The 18756-nt window shown below is 45.0% G+C and overlaps 1 protein-coding gene across 1 annotated transcript in view; it reads left to right on the forward strand.

Moving 5' to 3' along the window:
- The window catches only part of SLC1A4 (solute carrier family 1 (glutamate/neutral amino acid transporter), member 4), a 28604-nt gene extending 15641 nt beyond the window's left edge, over positions 1-12963 (forward strand). The window contains exons 4-8 of the mRNA XM_012639233.1: positions 3216-3382; positions 7883-8116; positions 9504-9698; positions 9961-10095; positions 12021-12963. Of these exons, the coding sequence (XP_012494687.1) occupies positions 3216-3382; positions 7883-8116; positions 9504-9698; positions 9961-10095; positions 12021-12255 (966 nt within the window). The 3' untranslated portion in view covers positions 12256-12963. The remainder of the gene's footprint in view (positions 1-3215; positions 3383-7882; positions 8117-9503; positions 9699-9960; positions 10096-12020) is intronic.
- The last annotated feature ends 5793 nt before the right edge of the window (positions 12964-18756 follow it).

The raw sequence follows: 18756 nt of genomic DNA on the forward strand, positions 1-18756 counted from the left end.
CTTCTGACAAGCCCTGGATTCCACAGCTGGGCTAATTGGGATGTGAGTGTCAGTTAGGCCCACTCTCCAGGTAAGTGGCTCACCTCTGCATGTCACCTGCATGGCACAGACGCCCTCTAATGTCATCTCATTTGAGCCTTAGGACAACCTGACCAGGTAGGATATATCGTCCCCACTACAAGTTACTTGAAATGATGGTCTTCCAAGGTTGATCAAGAATATTTGAAACCACAAATGATGAGTAAATCCTAGAACACTAATTGTCTTTGCGGTAACTTTCAGTTTTGACACACATGGCATTTATTGGCTGCTCTGACTTCCCCGCTGGAAATGCCAGTGACCTGTGAGCATCTGCCTCAGCCAACACAGCCTCGCTCCCACTATAAGTTTAACCCAGGAACGCAAGGAGTCAGGCTTTGAGAAAGAGAGGAGCAGTGTGTCCTTGCTGGTTCCAGGCTTTGATAAACCCTGTGGCTATAAGATTGTGTGAAGGCGTAACAGCAGTGGTCCTTGTCCCCAAGGATGAGATGTTGGTGACAGTGTGAGAAGTCAGAGACCCAGAAGCACAAGGACATCTGGAAAGGCCCCAGCTCTGAGCCATGGCTCTATTTTCCATGCCTACTTTGATCCCATGTGATAACCTGCCATGGATATATACCTCCTAGGCTTTAACTGAATATAAATTCATTAAAAAGTGATTTATTTGGCAACTGCTAGGTGTCCTTCCTGTGTGCCGGACTACAGCAGTGCTTGATATATCGATATAGACAACGCCCCGTCTTACAGAGTTCACCTAGTGGAGGGAACCATGTAATGAGTAAGCATATGTTAGCTAGTGATAGGCTAGGAAGAAAATTAAAGCAGGGCAAGTATACAGAGAAAGAATGTGTCTGTGTGTGTGTGTGTGTGTGTTAAGTGATGGTGATGGGTGCTTAGCAAGCGTGGTCAGGGAGGCCTTTGGTAAGGTGAGGGAGGAGCTGTGGGGAGACCTGGAGCAAGAGTGATTTAGGCAGTGGGAACAGAACATGCCAAGGTGCAGCAGCAAGAGGCACAGCTCAGGATGCAGCTCAGGTTGTGTCTGTAGTCCCCTAGGCCCACCCAGTGCCAGGTGTGTTACAGTCTAGCACATCTTACTCTAAACCCACCTGCCAGCACTGGTCTCTACAGAAAGGGAGTCATTTCATTGGAAAAAATTATTACCATTGCCCTCAAGTCAGAGAGTCAGTTCCTTATCTGGAATTGACTGGCCTTGAATGCCACACCTTGGAATTATAGACCTACTAAAACGAACTTTTGATTAGTAATTGAATTCTCCGGTTGCATTGAATCTTGACCCTTAATTCCAGTAAAGACTCAGAACATGGACAAAAAGTGGAGTGGACAGCCCCAAGATCAATACCAAGTGTTAGCCATCCAGAATCCTAGCATTTGTTGACTTCTCAAGTCCTTTTGCAGACTAAATAGTAGAGCAAGCACTAAGTCTTTTCTCTCTCCCAGCTCTTTCAGCTACACTCACTGCACCCAGCTTCAGTAGGTCAAGTCCTGGGAGAGAACAGTGATATTCAGAAGTCTTATTGTCTTTGGGATTACTGTAACATTGTAAGAACACACTCCAGATAGAGTGAGCCTAGAATGAACTCCAACAAAACATTCCATTAATATAATAATAGCTAATTCTTGTTTTTATTTGCCAGACACAGTCTAAGTACTTTACATATAGTAACATATTTAATCTTCATAGCAACTTTATATATTAATATTAGCTACTGTTATTATCTCCAATTTATAGATGGGGAAACTGAGGCACAGAGAGGTTAAGTAACTTACCTAAACTTACACAGCTCGGAAGTAGTGAAAGGCTCCAAAGCTGATGCTCCTTAATCACTATTACTATTACTCCTCTATAAGTAATATGTATCATCAATATAAACAAAAGTACCACATATGGTGATCATCATTCTATATTTCAATTTTTGTTATATTGGAAATTTTTCACAATGAAAAGTTGGAAGGAAATGAGACGCTACCCCTCAGTTTTTATGATATATGTGAATTCGTGGATCTTAGTACATTTCATGTGAATCATACCTGCTTACCTCGGTGTCTCCTAGGTAATTTGGAAATTAAAATAGATTTTTCTAAAAGACTAATTTAAAAAGAAATTTGTGGTAATTTTGAGTACCTGTTGTTTGCCAGATACTGAGCTAGGTTCCAGCCTTCATGATCGAGCTGCAAGAGACGGGGGACCTAAGGATTACTCAGTCCAGTGATTTCCATGCTGTGCTGCAGGACTGTCATGGGAGGAAGGAAGCACTCTGGCTTTTTCCCACCCCCACACATACCCCTCTCTACCCCCAGGGCTGAGGGGCTCTGAGTTCTACCAGCCTTTCTTTGGTTGAAGGAAAAGTTCTACATAAAAAAAAAAAAAAAAATTGAAAGCTACTAATTTAGTCCAGTTCACTTCATGTTAAAGGTGAAGAACCTGAATCTCAGAGAAGTTAGTGAATCCCAGAGCTAGGTCTAGAACTCAGATCTATGGAAAAAAATGCTCTGTTTTTACCATGCTGGTGTATGTTTCCTGTTTGGAATTTCATAACATGTTTTGATGGGATAAAATATTTGTCTCATATGTGCTTGCAGTAGTGAAAGTCAGCATTGCTGGGAAAAATAAAGAATACATTGCACCTATATATTTCAAGTCAGTGATTTAGGAAGGAATATACCGAGAAAGTCTATGTTGATCCCGAAAAGTCTTTTGAGAAGTTTGTCAGCTAGGAGGTGACTTTATGGGCCTAACAATAAAAAATTTGTTGACATTTAGGAGACAAAGTTGCAATCATGATTTATGATCTGAAGGAACTGTTTACCAGCCAGCTCTTCTTTTAAAAGCAATTCTTTGAGGTAGTTGTCCAACCCCTACTTGAATATATCCAGTGACAGGGAGCTCACTACTGTCCTCTGCCATTTTTGAACAGCTTTCAGAGTTAACAACTAGGTGAAAGTTTTGCTTGTTGACTCCCCATATCCTCAGATTCCATCTTCCCTTAAGTTTCCTACCCTTTTATTTGTGAAATCGCTACAAGTTAAAGAAAATATAAGTCTCTTCTCATTCTCGCCACAGTGTTTCGGTCTGGTGGAAACACCAAGCAAATTCATCTTTAATTATCACTGATCTGTTGTAAACTTGGACCATTCTATCCCCTCTGTTCCTGCAGGTCCCCATTAGCACCGAGATCGAAGGGATGAACATTTTAGGATTGGTCCTTTTTGCGCTGGTGTTAGGAGTGGCCCTAAAAAAACTAGGCTCTGAAGGGGAAGATCTCATCCGTTTCTTCAACGGCTTCAACGAGGCGACGATGGTGCTGGTGTCGTGGATTATGTGGTGAGTGCTGCCCCGCCATCTACTCTCCCTCTCATTTCTCCTACCATCCAGAAAAGAACCCAACTTTGCTGTTCTAGGTCACCCCTGTGGGCCACCTGGCCCAGTGCTCTGGATGAGGTCGATGCACCACAGGCCAGTCTTGGTACGAGGGATGATGGAAGTGGAGACGGTTTCTCCTCTCGTCCAGGACCTCAGAGAATCGGGCATGCACAGTCACCAGTCACATCCTTAGTGCCCACACTGACCTCTTGGTGGTTTTATCACTGTGATCAATTTATGGGTTCCTACCATCAGCCCATGGCATATGGGATGTCCATATATCATCTTGTGGGGCAATGAATTCCATCAGTTTGCTATCTGCTACATAAAATGAGGCTCACTTATCTTAAAAGGATAGACTTCAAGCTTCAAAGTGATCTTTTACTTAGTATTTCACAGCATGGAGGACAAGTCCATCTTTACCCCACGCACATATAAATGTGGAATGGTATTCTTTTAGTAGGCTTTTAATTCATAGAAGTTTCTTTGTGTAATATCAATGAAAGGATGATTGTTCAGTAAAAACCATTCAATTGATTACTGGCTAAAAAGTAGAAATCTGACCAGCTCCCTCGAAGCAGCTTCTCAGAAATCTTACCAATTCCACTAGCAGTCCCTCATAGCTTTGTCCTGCTGTTTTACCCAAAGCAGACTCCTGCGGGTTTCAGCTTCTACCCACTGGTTGTTAAAAACTAGTTTGTCCTTTCATGCACAAAGCATTCTCCTTATTTTCAACCCTTAACGATCCCCAAACTTTTCTCTCTCAGATGGAGTTGGGTGACAGCTGGACTGATTTTAGGCGGTTTGAAATTGAGTGGGGGGCCAAGTGTAAGGCCTCCACCAGTGGTGTTTCTTTCACTTAACCCAAAACTTCCAAAGCCTGACTCTATCATTGCAAACACGCCACTTATATATGACTGTAGTTGTAGGGAAAGATTTTTTTTTGGAAAGGCAAAAGGGTTTTCGTCAGATGTCAAGTTTTTTTCTTGGCTTTTTTTTTTTTCTTAGTTTAAAATCCTTCTAAAGTTTGACTGAAGAAAAGAAAGTGATATTCCCATAGTAGGACATTTGTTTTCAATCTGGAAACCGATTTAGTCATTCCTCCAATTAGATGTACTGGTCACGCAAGCAGGTGTTTGGTGAGTGAGGTCCTGCTGTGTATCTAACTGCAGGGAGAGAAAGTACTTATTAGTATTACACAGAATTGGTGTTTTAAATGCTTTAACTGGTTAAGGGATCTCAACCAAGTGTGAGAGGAATCTTCAGCAGTAGCTCTTTCTGCTTTCTTTCCTTCACTGATTATCTGCTCCAAAACCAAAGCACCTGCCTACCCTACACTATCCACAGAAATAACTTCTAAATGGATTAGACTCAGGGTCAGCAAGCTTTGCAAGCCATATGGTCTGTATTGTGACTACCCAACTCTGCTGTTGTAGGAGGAAAGCACCCATAAGCAATTTGAACATGGTTGAGCGTGGCTATGTTCCAAAACTTTATGTGCAAAAATCCACACTGCTAACTCCTGGATTAAACTAACCAGGAGGAAGGAAGAAAGGAAAGAAAGGGGAATCCTGTAAAAATATCAGAAGAAAATACAGGAGCAGGGAAAGTTTTCCTAAAGAAGATATAAAAAGCAAAAGCCAGGCCAGGCTCAGTGGCTCACACCTGTAATCCCAGCACTCTGGGAGGCTGAGGCGGAAGGATTGCTTGAGCTCAGGAGTTTGAGACCCCCTGAGTAAGGGCAAGACCCCAGCTCTATTAAAAATAGAAAAATTAGGCCAGGCGTGGTGGCTCACGCCTGTAATCCTAGCACTCTGGGAGGCCGAAGAGGAAGGATAGCTCGAGGTCAGGAGTTCAAGATCAGCCTGAGCAAGAGCGAGACCTCATCTCTACTAAAAATAGAAAGAAATTAATCGGACAACTAAAAATATATAGAAAAAATTAGCCGGGCATGGTGGCGCATGCCTGTAGTCCTAGCTACTTGGGAGGCTGAGGCAGGAGGATCGCTTCAGCCCAGGAGTTTGAGGTTGCTGTGAGCTAGGCTGACAAAACAGCACTCTAGCACAGAGCGAGACTCTGTCTCAAAAAAAAATTAAAAAGTAAAAAATAATAATAAAAAGCAAAAGCCATCAAAACCTGCTAAATTTGACCACATCAAAATATAAGAAGTCTGCATACAAAAGATACTTTGAACAAAGTTAAAAGTCAAGACACTTACTGAAAAAAATTTATATATATCTATATATTTACATACTATATATGTAGAAATAAAGAGTTCTGATTACTGAAAAAGAAAAAAGACTGAATAAACTATTAGAACATGGACAAAGTATGTGAGCAGGCAATTCAGAGAAGAGAAAACCTGAACAAACAGTAAACGTTTTAAGGGATGCCCAAACTCATTAGAAATCAGGGAAATGAGAATTTGGTTTTATCAGGCATTGGTAAAGGTAAGGCACTTTTGGCATTTGGGGCTGATCAATTTTTGTCGTGGACAGCTGTCTTGTGCACTGTAGGATATTTAGCAGCATCATGGTTTCCACTTAATAGATGCCAGTAGCACCGTTCCCCTAAAGTTGTAACAATTAAAGCTGTCTTCCAGACATTGCCAAATGTCTCCTAGGGGCAAAATCAACCTTGGATGAGAACCACTGGTACGGAGGGAGGATTATTCTCTTGGACTGCTGGTGGAAATGTGATTTGAACAGTCACTTTGGAGAACAACTGGGCAGTATCTACTAAAATTTAAAGTGTGCATACCCCATAGCTCAGCAGGTCCATTTCTTGGCGTCCCTACCTAGAAAACACAAACATGTGGGCACAGAGGCAATTTGCAGTGTTGTTTGTAATGATGGAAACAATTTAAACGTCCACCAGCAGGACAATGACAAAATAACCTATGATATTTCTATTCTGAAGACAATTATTTAAAAATAATGAGGTAAAAGTGTCCAAGTATCTATCAGTGGATGAATAGATTTAAAAAATGTAATATATGCATACAATGGAATATTATTCAGCCTTAAAAAGGAAAGCAATTCTGACACATGCTACAATGTGGATGGACCTTGAAGACATTATCCTAAGTGAAATAACCCAGACACAAAAGGACAAATACCGTATGATTCCACTTTTGTGTACCTAGAATAGTCAAATTCATAGAGACAAAAAGTAGGATAGTGGTTACCAGGAGCTGGGAGGAAGGGAACTGGGAGATTATTGTTTAATGAGTACAGAGTTTCAGTTTGGGATGATGGAAAAGTTCTGGCACTGGATGGTGGTAATGGTTGCACAACGATATGAATGTACTTAATGCCATTGAACTATACACTTGAAATGGTTAAAATGATAAATTTTATGTTATGTATTTTTTAGGGTATATAGGGTAGATTTCTATATATTGATATGAAAATATCTCAAAGACATAATTTAGGGTGAAAAATAAATATATAGATTTAAATACATACCTACATATCTAAATACATAGAAAATAGGAGTGGTTATCTGAGGAGGGCCTTGGCTTGAGGATGTTGCCTAAAAGGATTTTGGTCTAATCTGTAATATTTTAATTTTTTGAAAGGAGAATGTATTCACGTATTACTGTGGGATTTAAAATTGTTAATACTGCTTAGAATATCTCTAGAAAGAAAACCCAAGAAACCAATGCCATTGGCTGTCTCCAGGAAGGGAAAAACTGGGGGTTGGGAGACAGAGGTGAGAGGGAGACTTCACGCTATTCACCCTTTTGTACCCCTGGAAGTTTGAACTATATGACATTATTGCCTATATAATTAAAATTTACAAATAAAGTAAATGGTTATAAAATTCTTCCTGAATTTATCTTAAATTCAAAACAACTGACTTTTGTTCTTTGTAACTCCCACGATTCATTCCTTCCCAGCTTGCCTTTAAAAAAATCTTCACGTGCCAGGCGTGTTCCCAGAGTGCCATTATTAGTGACTTTTTCCCACGGGATCATGTTTTCCAAACCACAAAGAATTTAAAACTTCACCAAAGTCTCAGCTTTGGCTCCATTTTGTATCACTGCAATTCGGTGAAATAGGTACTAGCCTTTTGTGTTTCTAAGTTCTCAGAACAAGCCTGAGCAAAGCCCAAAGTCAAGCTCACAGTCCCAGAGGCTTTGACCTTGAGTGCCTTGCCTTTCCACCTGGGAGTCCAAGTGGTTGGTAGCATCCATCTGTTAAGAACATACTGTATCCAAGGGGAAAGAAGTCTGGATTCTGATCCTGACTCTGTTACCCATAGTGAGTGATCATCTTCGTTTTACTCAGTCTTATGGCTTGTAAAATGGGGATGGTATTTCTGTTTCTCAGGGTTATCCTAGGGAGAGATGAAGGTGACCTAGTTCAAAGTCCCTGCATTCTGCTACAGGAAGGGCCTGCAACTCCCAACCTCAGCCTCCTCACCCTTACCGACGAGTGCCCTGTGCTTACGCCCTAGGTACGTGCCTATCGGCATCACGTTCCTCGTTGGAAGCAAGATTGTGGAAATGAAGGACATCATCGTGCTGGTGACCAGCCTGGGGAAATACATCTTTGCATCTATATTGGGCCACGTTATTCATGGAGGAATTGTTCTGCCACTTATTTATTTTGTTGTCACACGAAAAAACCCATTCAGATTCCTCCTGGGCCTCCTCACACCATTTGCAACAGCATTTGCTACCTGTTCCAGGTGAGTGGGTTTTGGGTGCTATTAGCTGCTCCAAACATATTAATATGGAACTAGGTGAGCCCAGTGGTAGATGCACAATCAGTATCTCAACATATTTTAATTCCTTGAAAACTCTAAACTGGTCTCTCTCTCTCTTTTTTTTTTTTTCCTTTTTTCAGAGACAGGAGTCTTGCTATGCTGCCCAGGCTGGTCTCCAACTCCTGGGCTCAAGCAATCCTCCCGCCTCAGCCTCCCAAGTAGCTGAAACTATAGGCATGCGCCACCATGCCCTGCCTCATATGATTTTTTTTTTAATTACCAGCCCCACAGCCTTTCCGTATTCCTCTGGGTGCGTTTCTATTTCATCTCCTGATCCATTGAGGTTACTTCATTCACTTCTCTCTCTTCTTGCTCCTCATTGATCAGTCAGATCATTAACTATGTCAGCTCTGGATCTCTGCCCTAATTAGGAAAACCTTTGCCTGAATAAAAGGCACAGCCCACCTAACACAAGAAAACACATTGCAGGGAAGTTTCTAGAATGGCTCATGCCCAATTCTCCTTATCTGGAAGTGTGAATTAGAAAATAAGGCCAAGGCGCCATGGTGAGGGATGTGTGCTTAGCTCTCTAGAGGTTCACTATACTGTGGGATTATCTAATTCAGCACAAAAGATACACCTTGTTACTCACTGGACATCCTTCAGAAAAACACTGTTCTTTCCAAACCAGTTAAAGAAAACTTTCAAAGGACGGCAGCACGTGTAGTTTTTGTCTCTCCACTGCTCACTTCCTTCCATCTGGATGGCTATTCATGTGACAAGGAGGTGGTGGTAAAAAAGAATTAGGGAGGGAAGTGTCTCTGGCCTTGGTAAAACAAACAAACCTATTTCTCAGCTGCACCAGCGAACCTCTGCGGAGCCTGCAGAGCCAGCCGGAGGGAGCAGGTCTGTTCTTACCGTTATCCACTTACTCCCTTATTCCTTCCAAACGTGCAGAGCCACTTCTTCTTGGCCTAAAAGAAAAACAACCCACAGTTTACCTTTTACTTTTTCAAGGGGAGAGCATTCAAGAGAGGAGAAGCACACATAGAGTACATAGTTCTTTGTCCTTGGGAACATTTTGCACCAAGAGGCAATGTGTAGGTCTTGAGAAATTTGGAACAGGTGAATCCAAGTAAATACTATAACAAGTAAATCCAGGGAGTCATATTTTGAATACTTCAGGAGTTGCCAAATGCTCTTGTTGTGACAGAAACTTTGAAACAGTTCTGTTTTTTCCCTTATTTCAAGAGAAGAAAGCCAGAAATGAGGGATACTAATTGCTCTATCCCAGAGATGACATGAGTCATGTTAGCCTGGCCGGGAGGGACTGTTCTCATGTCTGGCTGTTTGTTTTTCCCATTTCTAGCTCAGCAACCCTTCCCTCCATGATGAAGTGCATTGAAGAAAACAACGGTGTAGACAAGAGGATCAGCAGGTTTATCCTCCCCATCGGGGCCACTGTGAACATGGACGGGGCAGCCATCTTCCAGTGCGTGGCCGCGGTGTTCATCGCCCAGCTCAACAACGTGGAGCTGAACGCAGGGCAGATTTTCACCATTCTGTAAGTTCCTTATTCTTTCCTGGCTCAAAACTTGAGGTTTTTCTTGTGATTTCCTTTCAAAAACCAATCTCGCCAGAACTCGATGTTTTGTTCGTAAAAAAACAGTAGGGACTCGTTACTTGAGGACAGTGGCTCACGTCTCGCAGGCAGAAGCTGTGGTGGTGTGGTTTTCAGTGTGCAAGCCCTGGCTGCCACGGTCTGCTTTTCTCTGTGCCCACGCCATGCTCTGTGTTAATGGCTGCCCTGCTTTCCTGTCCCCTAGAGTGACCGCCACAGCATCCAGTGTTGGAGCAGCGGGTGTGCCAGCTGGAGGGGTCCTCACTATCGCAATTATCCTGGAGGCCATTGGGCTACCCACTCACGACCTCTCTCTGATCCTGGCCGTGGACTGGATTGTGTAAGTAGCAAGTCCCAAGGACACCAGAAAAAGTCTGTACTGAGTTCCGTAGGAGCTTGACACTGCCAGGTCTGGGGCATGCAGAGAAACTGAAAATCACTCCCTGCCTTGTAAAGGGGCCTGCATTTGAGCAAGGAAGGCAAGATTTGGAGCTAGGAAAAACTAAACAACATGAGAGTCAAATGCCCATGAACATCCACGAATGGCCATGAGATGTCATTGCTGAGAACTTGCCTATAGCATCCAGCAAAGTGAGGATACAAGGCCGAGGCCCTCGGTACAGGCCCAGGGGGTACAGGGGTGTATGGAGTTATTGGCAGCATAGGATTAATAAGCTGTTGGAGCAGTGGTCCTTCAGGAATGATTGTCCCTGGCCTGGAAATGTCCGAGCAGTGATTTCTGTGAAGGAAGAGACGATGAACGATGCTCATGTGAGTGGCTTGGGCTCGGGCTCAGCCGAGGAGGAGTTAGGGAAGGAGGTGTGATCCAGACCGCCTTCCAAACACAAAACAGTTTCTGGGCATTGATTGCTTGGGTTGCATGATACCTTTGGCAGGTATAAATAATACCTGTTTTATAGGGAAGGTCAGCTGAAATTCTCATGTTGAGACAGTAGAGTCTGTGGGTAAGAAAATGAGCTCTGAGCTCTGGAGCCCAGGTGCCTGGGTTCAAATCCCGGCTTTGCCATCCGGGAGTTGTGTAACGTGGACTGTTCTGTGTTTGGTCTGCTCATCTGTAAGATGGGAATGCTAATAGAATCGACACCGGGGCTGTGGCGAAGATTACCTGAGCTGGCACAGGCACAGCACACAGAATACCGAGCGTGTGGTAAAGCATTTGGTAAACATTAGTGAAGAAAGACACTCCTGGCCGGGGTAGTCACAGCCAGGCATGAGAGGACGTGAACACAAGTGCCTGGCACAGGGCTCACGGACCTGCCCATTGTGGTGGGCAATGGCAGTTTTCCCAACTTACATGGGCTTCTCGGAATCCCGAGGGCTCCTGAGAGCAGTGAGGGTGAAGTGTGCAGCAGACACTCGCACTGTCCAGACCCCTCATCAGAGGGAGTCTGTTCCTGAGCTGGCTGGCTGGACAGGACCAGAGCCGTGACAGTGGCCCTGTCTCCTTCCCCACCCAGCTGCCTCCTGTGCATGGAGAAGGGGCACCAAGAGGTTCTTGGCCAGGAATAGGGAAACAGAGCACCAAGCTGCCTGCCCAGTACAGACCCGAAGGTCCTGCAGCCACCCGTGGCCTCTAATTCGACAGCCAACTGCCCTCTGCGGGGCTTCAGCTCCCCACCGCCCTTAGGGAAGACCACGTGTCTCCCCTCGCTTCACAATGTGTACAACACTTTCTCTGAGCTCCAGGGACGGGGGCTGGCTATTGGGCTAATCTGTAGCAAGACAAGTAAGCTTCTAGAAAGGACAGTGCTATTTTTCTGTGAGGTGGTGGTTGCCGACAGCGTGGAACGTATATGAAGATTAATGTCCAGTAGTGAAGCAGGGTTGAAATGAGAAAAACAAGGGAAATGTAATGCCAAGTGGAAGAAAAACTAGACACAAAACCATATCTATGCTATTATCCCAATACATGTAAGTTTTATGAGATGGCATCTATCACATATAAAATACATGCAAAACAGACCAAATGTTAATCCTGATTCACTGAGAGTTGTGGACTATGGGTGAGTGACTTGTTTGCTTCTTTATACTTCTCTTCTCCCCAAGTTTTCTACAATGAGCGTCTATTGCTTTTATAAGAATAAAAAACATTCCAAGAAAATCAATTTAAAGTAAAGCCTAATGCCCTTGGAAGTGTGCACATCACAACTTTTCCGTGGCATCCTGGCTGCCCGTGACAGGGCCGCTCCCCCGCAGCTCCCGGCTGTGCTGGATGTGACGCCTCCCTTCTTCTTTCCTCGCCAGGGACCGCACCACCACGGTGGTGAACGTGGAAGGCGACGCCCTGGGCGCAGGCATTCTCCACCACCTGAATCAGAAGGCGATGAGGAAAGGGGAGCAGGAACTGAGCGAAGTGAAAGTGGAAGCCGTCCCTAACTGCAAGTCTGAGGAGGAGACGTCGCCCTTGATGACACACCAGAACCCCGCTGTCCCTGCAGCCAGCGCCCCGGAACTGGAATCCAAGGAGTCAGTTCTGTGATGGGGCTGAGCTCTGGGCTCGCCTGCCAGCAGTGGCGCCCCGCCCTGGTAGCGCAGCTGCAGGACATGGACACGGGCACTGCCCTCGCTGACTTTTAGCCTCCCGAGCAATGCTTTGGCCCATCACTGGTCTGAGGATTACCTCTCAGCACTCACACTGGTTCCCCAGTGGGAACTGGTCACCGAGGACCAGGCCACTCTGACATTTGGCTTGATCCATGTGCAGGTGCCACTGTGTGTACACCAGGGCTCTGCTGGGAAACACCCCCTTGAGCTGCCAGACTTGGGAAATAACAGGCTTCTGGGGTCCTGGTTAAAGCTTGGAAAAATGCAGGTGTATTCTTCACTGCCCCATCAGCTCTGCAGTGGGTGCTTTCTGGGCAAGCCAAGGGGGTTCACGGTCCATCTGTTGTATTGCCTCGAGTTGTAGTGATTAGAAAAATTCCCAAATTCTTAGCTGTGGCTGGAATTTGCTGAGCTGAGACTCAGGTGTTTAAAGAGTTTGTGCTACAGCTAGGTGTGTGGGCTTCGCAGGATGCTGGGGGACCAGAGGCAGGCACCGTGTCAAGTTAGAAATATTCGGGGTAGGCATTTGCACTGCTGGGGTCTCTGGTCAGTAGCCTTAAGTAAACAATGTAAATTCTGAGGTCAAAGGAGAGAGTGCAGCCTGTGGGGTGTGTGTGTGTGTGTGTGTGTGTGTGTGTGTGTGTGTGTGTGCGCCCTAGTTAGGACAGAGGCACACACACAAATGTCCCTGTTTCCATCCCAGCACTGGGGCACTTTTCTGCTTCCAGGGCCTGGGCCTCTGACAACACTGCAGCTTCATCTCCATTCACCCTGATTTGGCAACAGGCCAAAGCAGGGCCTCCTCCTCTGGAGAGGTGTGATGTAATCATCACATCCAGGACCCTTGTTGGTTTATCAATCTATTATTGTAATTCCCTAAAATGCTGTGTTGCAGCAAAAACAAAACTACCCCCCACCCAAATAAACCCATGTACTAATTGGGATAGAGTAACCCCATTCCTGGGTTCCCAGGCTTTGGCTGACTTCCACAGATAGCTGCCTTTCTTGCCAGTACATCAAAGTCTAAGATGATCAGCAAAACAGTCCACGTTCCTCTAGTTACCTGCTGACTCAGTTCTAATCCAGGTGAGGGGCTTTCGTAGAGAAGACAGCATGTTGCCAGCAAGCGGGAAGACCTAAGGGCCTGCTGTCTGCCTGTAGCCGTTGGTGTGTATCCATGGTGTGACCCATAGCAGGTCCTGGGCCTCACTTTACTCAATTTGTGAAATGGGGCTAACATCGTCTGCCTCTTACCTACCTCAGAGGGGTTTGGTGAGGCAAACTCTGTAAATCTGTGAAAAACAACCATTTTGCTTCTTAGGTATTCAGTGCTGACACCGAATGGTCTTCTTTTACCTAAGTGACAGCTTTCTCCACGGAGGCCTCCTGGTGAAGACAGTGTTTACGAGCAGGGCTTTGTTGTCCTTGTGCATTGGAACTTTTATCATGCCATTTGTTCTCTTTGTAGGTACTTGATGTCATCACATGTAGCCTCTTCCTGATGTCCTTCAAGTTTTAATGAATTAGCTACCCCACCTTCCCACATTTCCAGGTACCTGACTTCGCTGTGACTCCCAGACTCGGGCACTGTTTCTGCCACCCCACAAAAGGCCATTAACGTCTTCGATGTTCGGCCTCAGTCATTCCCTCGCTTTCCCTGCTGTTGTGGGCCCTACAAACGGGGTACACACCTTTGCTGTGTGTGCACCGTCATGATGAGCCCGGGCAGATGGGAAAGAGACAATCAAGTGCCCCCCATTTTAAAACTGGGGGCACGTGCCTGCATGGAAGGGTGGGGAAGAGCCCCTGGGTACAGAGTTGACCCAGCCAGCGGGAAGGCCCAGCTCTCCTTAAACCAGCTCAGCCACTCCAGTCTCCTGCGAAGCCAGGAGTGACCAGGAATGAGCAAAGGTGCCTGGGAACTTTCACCCTTGGAGCCTGTTGCTGATACCCTTCTGTTCTCAAAGGGGAAACAATCATATTGTTCGATTCCTAACTGCAAATGAACATTCACTATTTTTCAGACTTCAGTGAATCTTTTTTCTTCTTCCATATACATGTGTATGTATACATAAACACATATGTATATCTTTAAATACATACACACAAAAAACACATATATGTGTGTGTTGCGTGTGTGTACAGTTTCAGCTCCAATCCAAGCAAGTTTGAGTTTGGATAGAGGTGAATTTAACTACAAGTTGTATGTCTTTGGTATCTTGATTTTCCCATTTCTAAAGATGAATTTCACAAAGTGTAGAAGTAGAGGTGGACAGTAAGACTCATTGCTGACCACCCCATATCCTGGCCTGGCCCTGCAGTAGGAAGAGCGCCGCGGTCTGGAGATGGGTGCTTCTGTGTAACAGTCAGCTCACCCTTCCCCTGGGAGGCAAGAAGAGGAGAGAGACGGTGCCCTGTCTCCCCCTGGTTTTCAGTACACAGCGAGTCAGCAGACCAGCAGCAACCGGCTGGGGAAAATCTCACTTCTCATTGTTGGGAAACGTCTCTGTTGTTCTCTTTCTAACATGTTGTCATTAATACTGTTCAAATACTGTTCATCTTTGACTGTTTTGTACGTGTGACACTTGCCTTAAAACATAGCACAGTCCTCAAAAATGAATACAGTATTTCTATTGGGATCCTTGTTTCTCTCTTGTGTTTTAAGTGGCACATGCCAATGGAGCTATTGCTCTTCCGGGGACAGCCTATGGATGGCTGAAGGGATTGTTTTCCTTGCTCCTTTCATGGACATGAGCCCCTGAGGCAGGGCAGGTATGCTTTGGTGGGCACCCCTGCTGCAGGGGCTGATGTCACTGATCCTTCTGTGGCCACCAGCTTGTGACCGGGGAATGTCAGGCTGCTTAGGGCTCCCACGCCACACTAGCACGGCTCTTGCAAAAAGTGTGCAGTTTTGCCACCTACCTCCATAAAGTTACGTTTGTCAGGACGACTAAGTTGACAGACCTTAACTAAGCATCTACTGTCAGCCAAGTGCCAAGCAGGAATAACAAGGACGAATGCCCCAGGCCACAGAATCACTGGGGCAGTCCCTGAAAGAGAGCAGCTGCCCATGCCTCTACCATGGCCACCAGCACACCCAGCCCACTTTTATATAATCTCGTTTTCAATGACACCACATTCCAGCACAATTAGGGGATCTGAAAGCCTCTAATAACAGGATTATCCTGCAAACTCACATTGGAAGCTTTGGTTTCCGGACTCTGGGGCCTCTGAAGAAACAGATCCTGCTCTGACCTGGACATTTCCAGCTCTTCATATAATACAGGAAATGGTGTTAATTGTTGGATGAGGAGAGAGTTTGCACAGATCAGGGGCCTGATGGAGCCTGTTAGGAACAACGGTTTGGATTCCTACCCTGCAGTGTGGCTGCCTTGATTTGCTTCCGTGGAGAGAGTTCGCAGGTTTGGAGAGAGTACTCGGTGATTCAGCTTTTCCATGTAACCAAATCAAGAGAAGCAATTCCACATGCTCAAGCCATCTCTTCCCAGGTGACCAGAAGGAGCACTGATCTGGTGGGCCACTTGAGCCTGCGCAAAGGAACTTTCAATTACGTCGGCAAACAGCAGAGACGGTGTAATGAGGAGGAACATGGGCTGTCTGGGTTCTAGCCCCAGCTCTGCCACTTGCTTGCTGTGTGACCCTGGGCACAATAACCTCTCTGTGCCTCACTCTCCTCATATTCAAAATGGGGAGAATAATTGCAGCAATGGCATAGGCTACTGTAAGGATTAGATGAGTTAGTACGTATGGAGTGCTCTGAAAAGCACCTGCCACATGGAATGTGCAGTGTCGGTGTTTGCTTTCAAGTCAGACACAGTGGCTGGAAAGGTTCCCAAGCAGCCTGTGTCTGGACCCAACAAGTGGCATACATGCATTTGATCCCTTTGCCTCTTGGAGAGACAGAGAGGAAGACCTATCTCAACTCGTGGGCCCCTCTGCCCATCCCTGCCTGTATAGTAAGGAGTGTGTATCTGTTGTGAACATTTGGTTCTAAAAATGTTTAGACAACTGTTTAAAAGAAAGGAGGCTTGGTAAACAATTTTTAGGATGCACTTGAATGTCCTTTTCTCACAAAAGAAGCTTTCCATTCACTATTGTCTCCCTTTAGCTATATCCTTCCAAGTTGCAATCCAGGATGCAGATTAATTCCTTGCAACACCCTGTCTTCTAGACAGGGATTGACTCTCAGCCCACACTCGACCCCTTATTCATCACACTTTCAGGGAAGGCCTGTCTACAGGCCTGGGTGTTTGCGTTCTGGTCTACCTTCCCATCTCAGGACCCTTGCCTCACAGGCCCTGTTACTTGGGGCTCTCGGTGAGTGAGAGAGTACATAGCAAGAGGGAGAATCTTAAGTCACTTGAAATAAAATGTCACCCTCTCAGAGGAAGACAGCCATGAGTCCCCACTGGTTTTTCATCTTTTCAGAGAGTTGGAACTGAGTATCCTAAAATTTCTCAAATCAGATTCTCAAACCTGAATTATTTATCTTCAGAGAGATATATCAAAGAGTGTTGGGCTGGATTTTTAGTAGATTTAGGGTTATTTAGAGCAAGACATGAAACTGAAATGATATCCTTGGGATTCTTAGTGTGGTTTATAACAGATAAACTCATTCCAGGGTACAACTGTCCCCAGGCTGTGCCTTTAGGGGAAAAGAAAACCATGCATAAAGCACAGAAGTCTTCCTTCTTTGAAGAAATAGCTCCAGGGGTATCCTGAGGTCAGTAAAGATTCAGTGTCACTTCCCTTTTTTGCTAAAATAATAGCTTTATTGGGATTTAATCTACACACCATAAAATCCATCCTTTTAATGTATATGATTCAGTGGTTTTTAGTACATGCACAGAGTTGTGCAACCATCACAACAATCTAATTCCAAAAGATTTTCATCACCCCGAAAAGAAACTACTAATCTACTTTCTGTCTTTATGGATTTGCCTATTCTGGACATTTCACGTAAATAGGATCATAACATCTTTTCCCTTTAATAGATATATTCCAGATAAAGAGAATTGATGTTCAAAATGTAGCCACTGTCCACTTTCCCACTACACCCCATTCTCCCCACACACACCCAAAGGGGACCCTGTAAGCTAAGATCCTCTTAATCATCAAATACAGGTTCAATCATTTTAGTCTGTTCTGTTCTACATCTATTCAGAAAGATTTTTTTTTCATAAGGAGTCGGACGAAAAAAAAAAAATTGTGGTTAATGGATCAACCCAAACACTTAACTAATTAGAAGAGCCTTTTGTGTAAACCCATATAACTGATGAACGTCCATAAATCTAGACCACATGCTAAGTTAAAATGTAGTCTAGATCCAGGAAACTGGTTGTGTTAACACTGGTGGGACTGCAACATCGCGCAGTTCCATGGGGTATCATCCACATCAAGTTGTGTGCGTGGCCGGGCGCGGTGGCTCATGCCTGTAATCCTAGCACTCTGGGAGGCCGAGGCGGGCGGATCGTTCTGAGCTCAGGAGTTCGAGACCAGCCTGAGCAAGAGCGAGACCCCGTCTCTACCAAAAAATGGAAAGAAATTAATTGGACAGCTAAAAATATATGTAGAAAAAATTGGCCGGGCATGGTGGCGTGTGCCTGTGGTCCCAGCTACTCGGGAGGCTGAGACAGTAGGATTGCTTGAGCCCAGGAGTTTGAGGTTGCTGTGAGCTAGGCTGACGTCATGGCACTTGCCCCAGGCAAGAGAGTGAGACTCTGTCTCAAAAAAAAAAAAAAAAAAAAAAAGTTGTGTGTGGATGACACTCCCAGGACCCAAGCAGTACGCAGCCTTCGAGCTTGTAATGTGGCAGCCCTGAACTCCTGAAGTAAGCTGCAGTTAAAAGGTTTGAGTCACACTCAAAACATAAAGCATAAAGCATGTTGAGTCTGTCTTCCCTATAAATCTTTTTTTCCTGTTAATAGGTGTGGGTTAATTAGTTTCAGAGGCAACAGGGTTGCAGTCAAGAGGAACTTTCTTAATCAGCCTCACCAGTCATGATTTTTCCATCTGTGGCATTCCTCTAACAAGGCATCTGGGTTCATTGCTAGGCACTTTGTAACATCAATGCACTGACACCTCACAGGCCTTCCACCTCCAGCCAAGCCCCTTTAAGAGACCCAATCTCATTACAAAAGAGTGGCTCCAAGGTCTTGTGAGCGGTAGCCCACTCCATTTAGTTCTTCCAAAAACAAAGCACAATGGCCAGGGATGAATGAGGCCAGATGCCAAAGAGTGCAGTGTTATACGCAGTATTATTCTGCTTATACCGAGTCAAAACCCAACAAACTTCTACCTAGAACATAGAAGTCAGTTTAGTAGGCTATTTCAGGTGGAAGGAGAGGGTAGTGACTGGGAGGAACGAAAGGGGCCTCTGCAAGTGCTGGCAATGTTTTCCTTCTCGAACTGGATG

The sequence above is a fragment of the Propithecus coquereli genome, unplaced genomic scaffold (assembly GCF_000956105.1).
Source record: "Propithecus coquereli isolate 6110/MARCELLA unplaced genomic scaffold, Pcoq_1.0 Scaffold138, whole genome shotgun sequence".
Classification (NCBI taxonomy): Eukaryota; Metazoa; Chordata; class Mammalia; order Primates; family Indriidae; genus Propithecus; species Propithecus coquereli.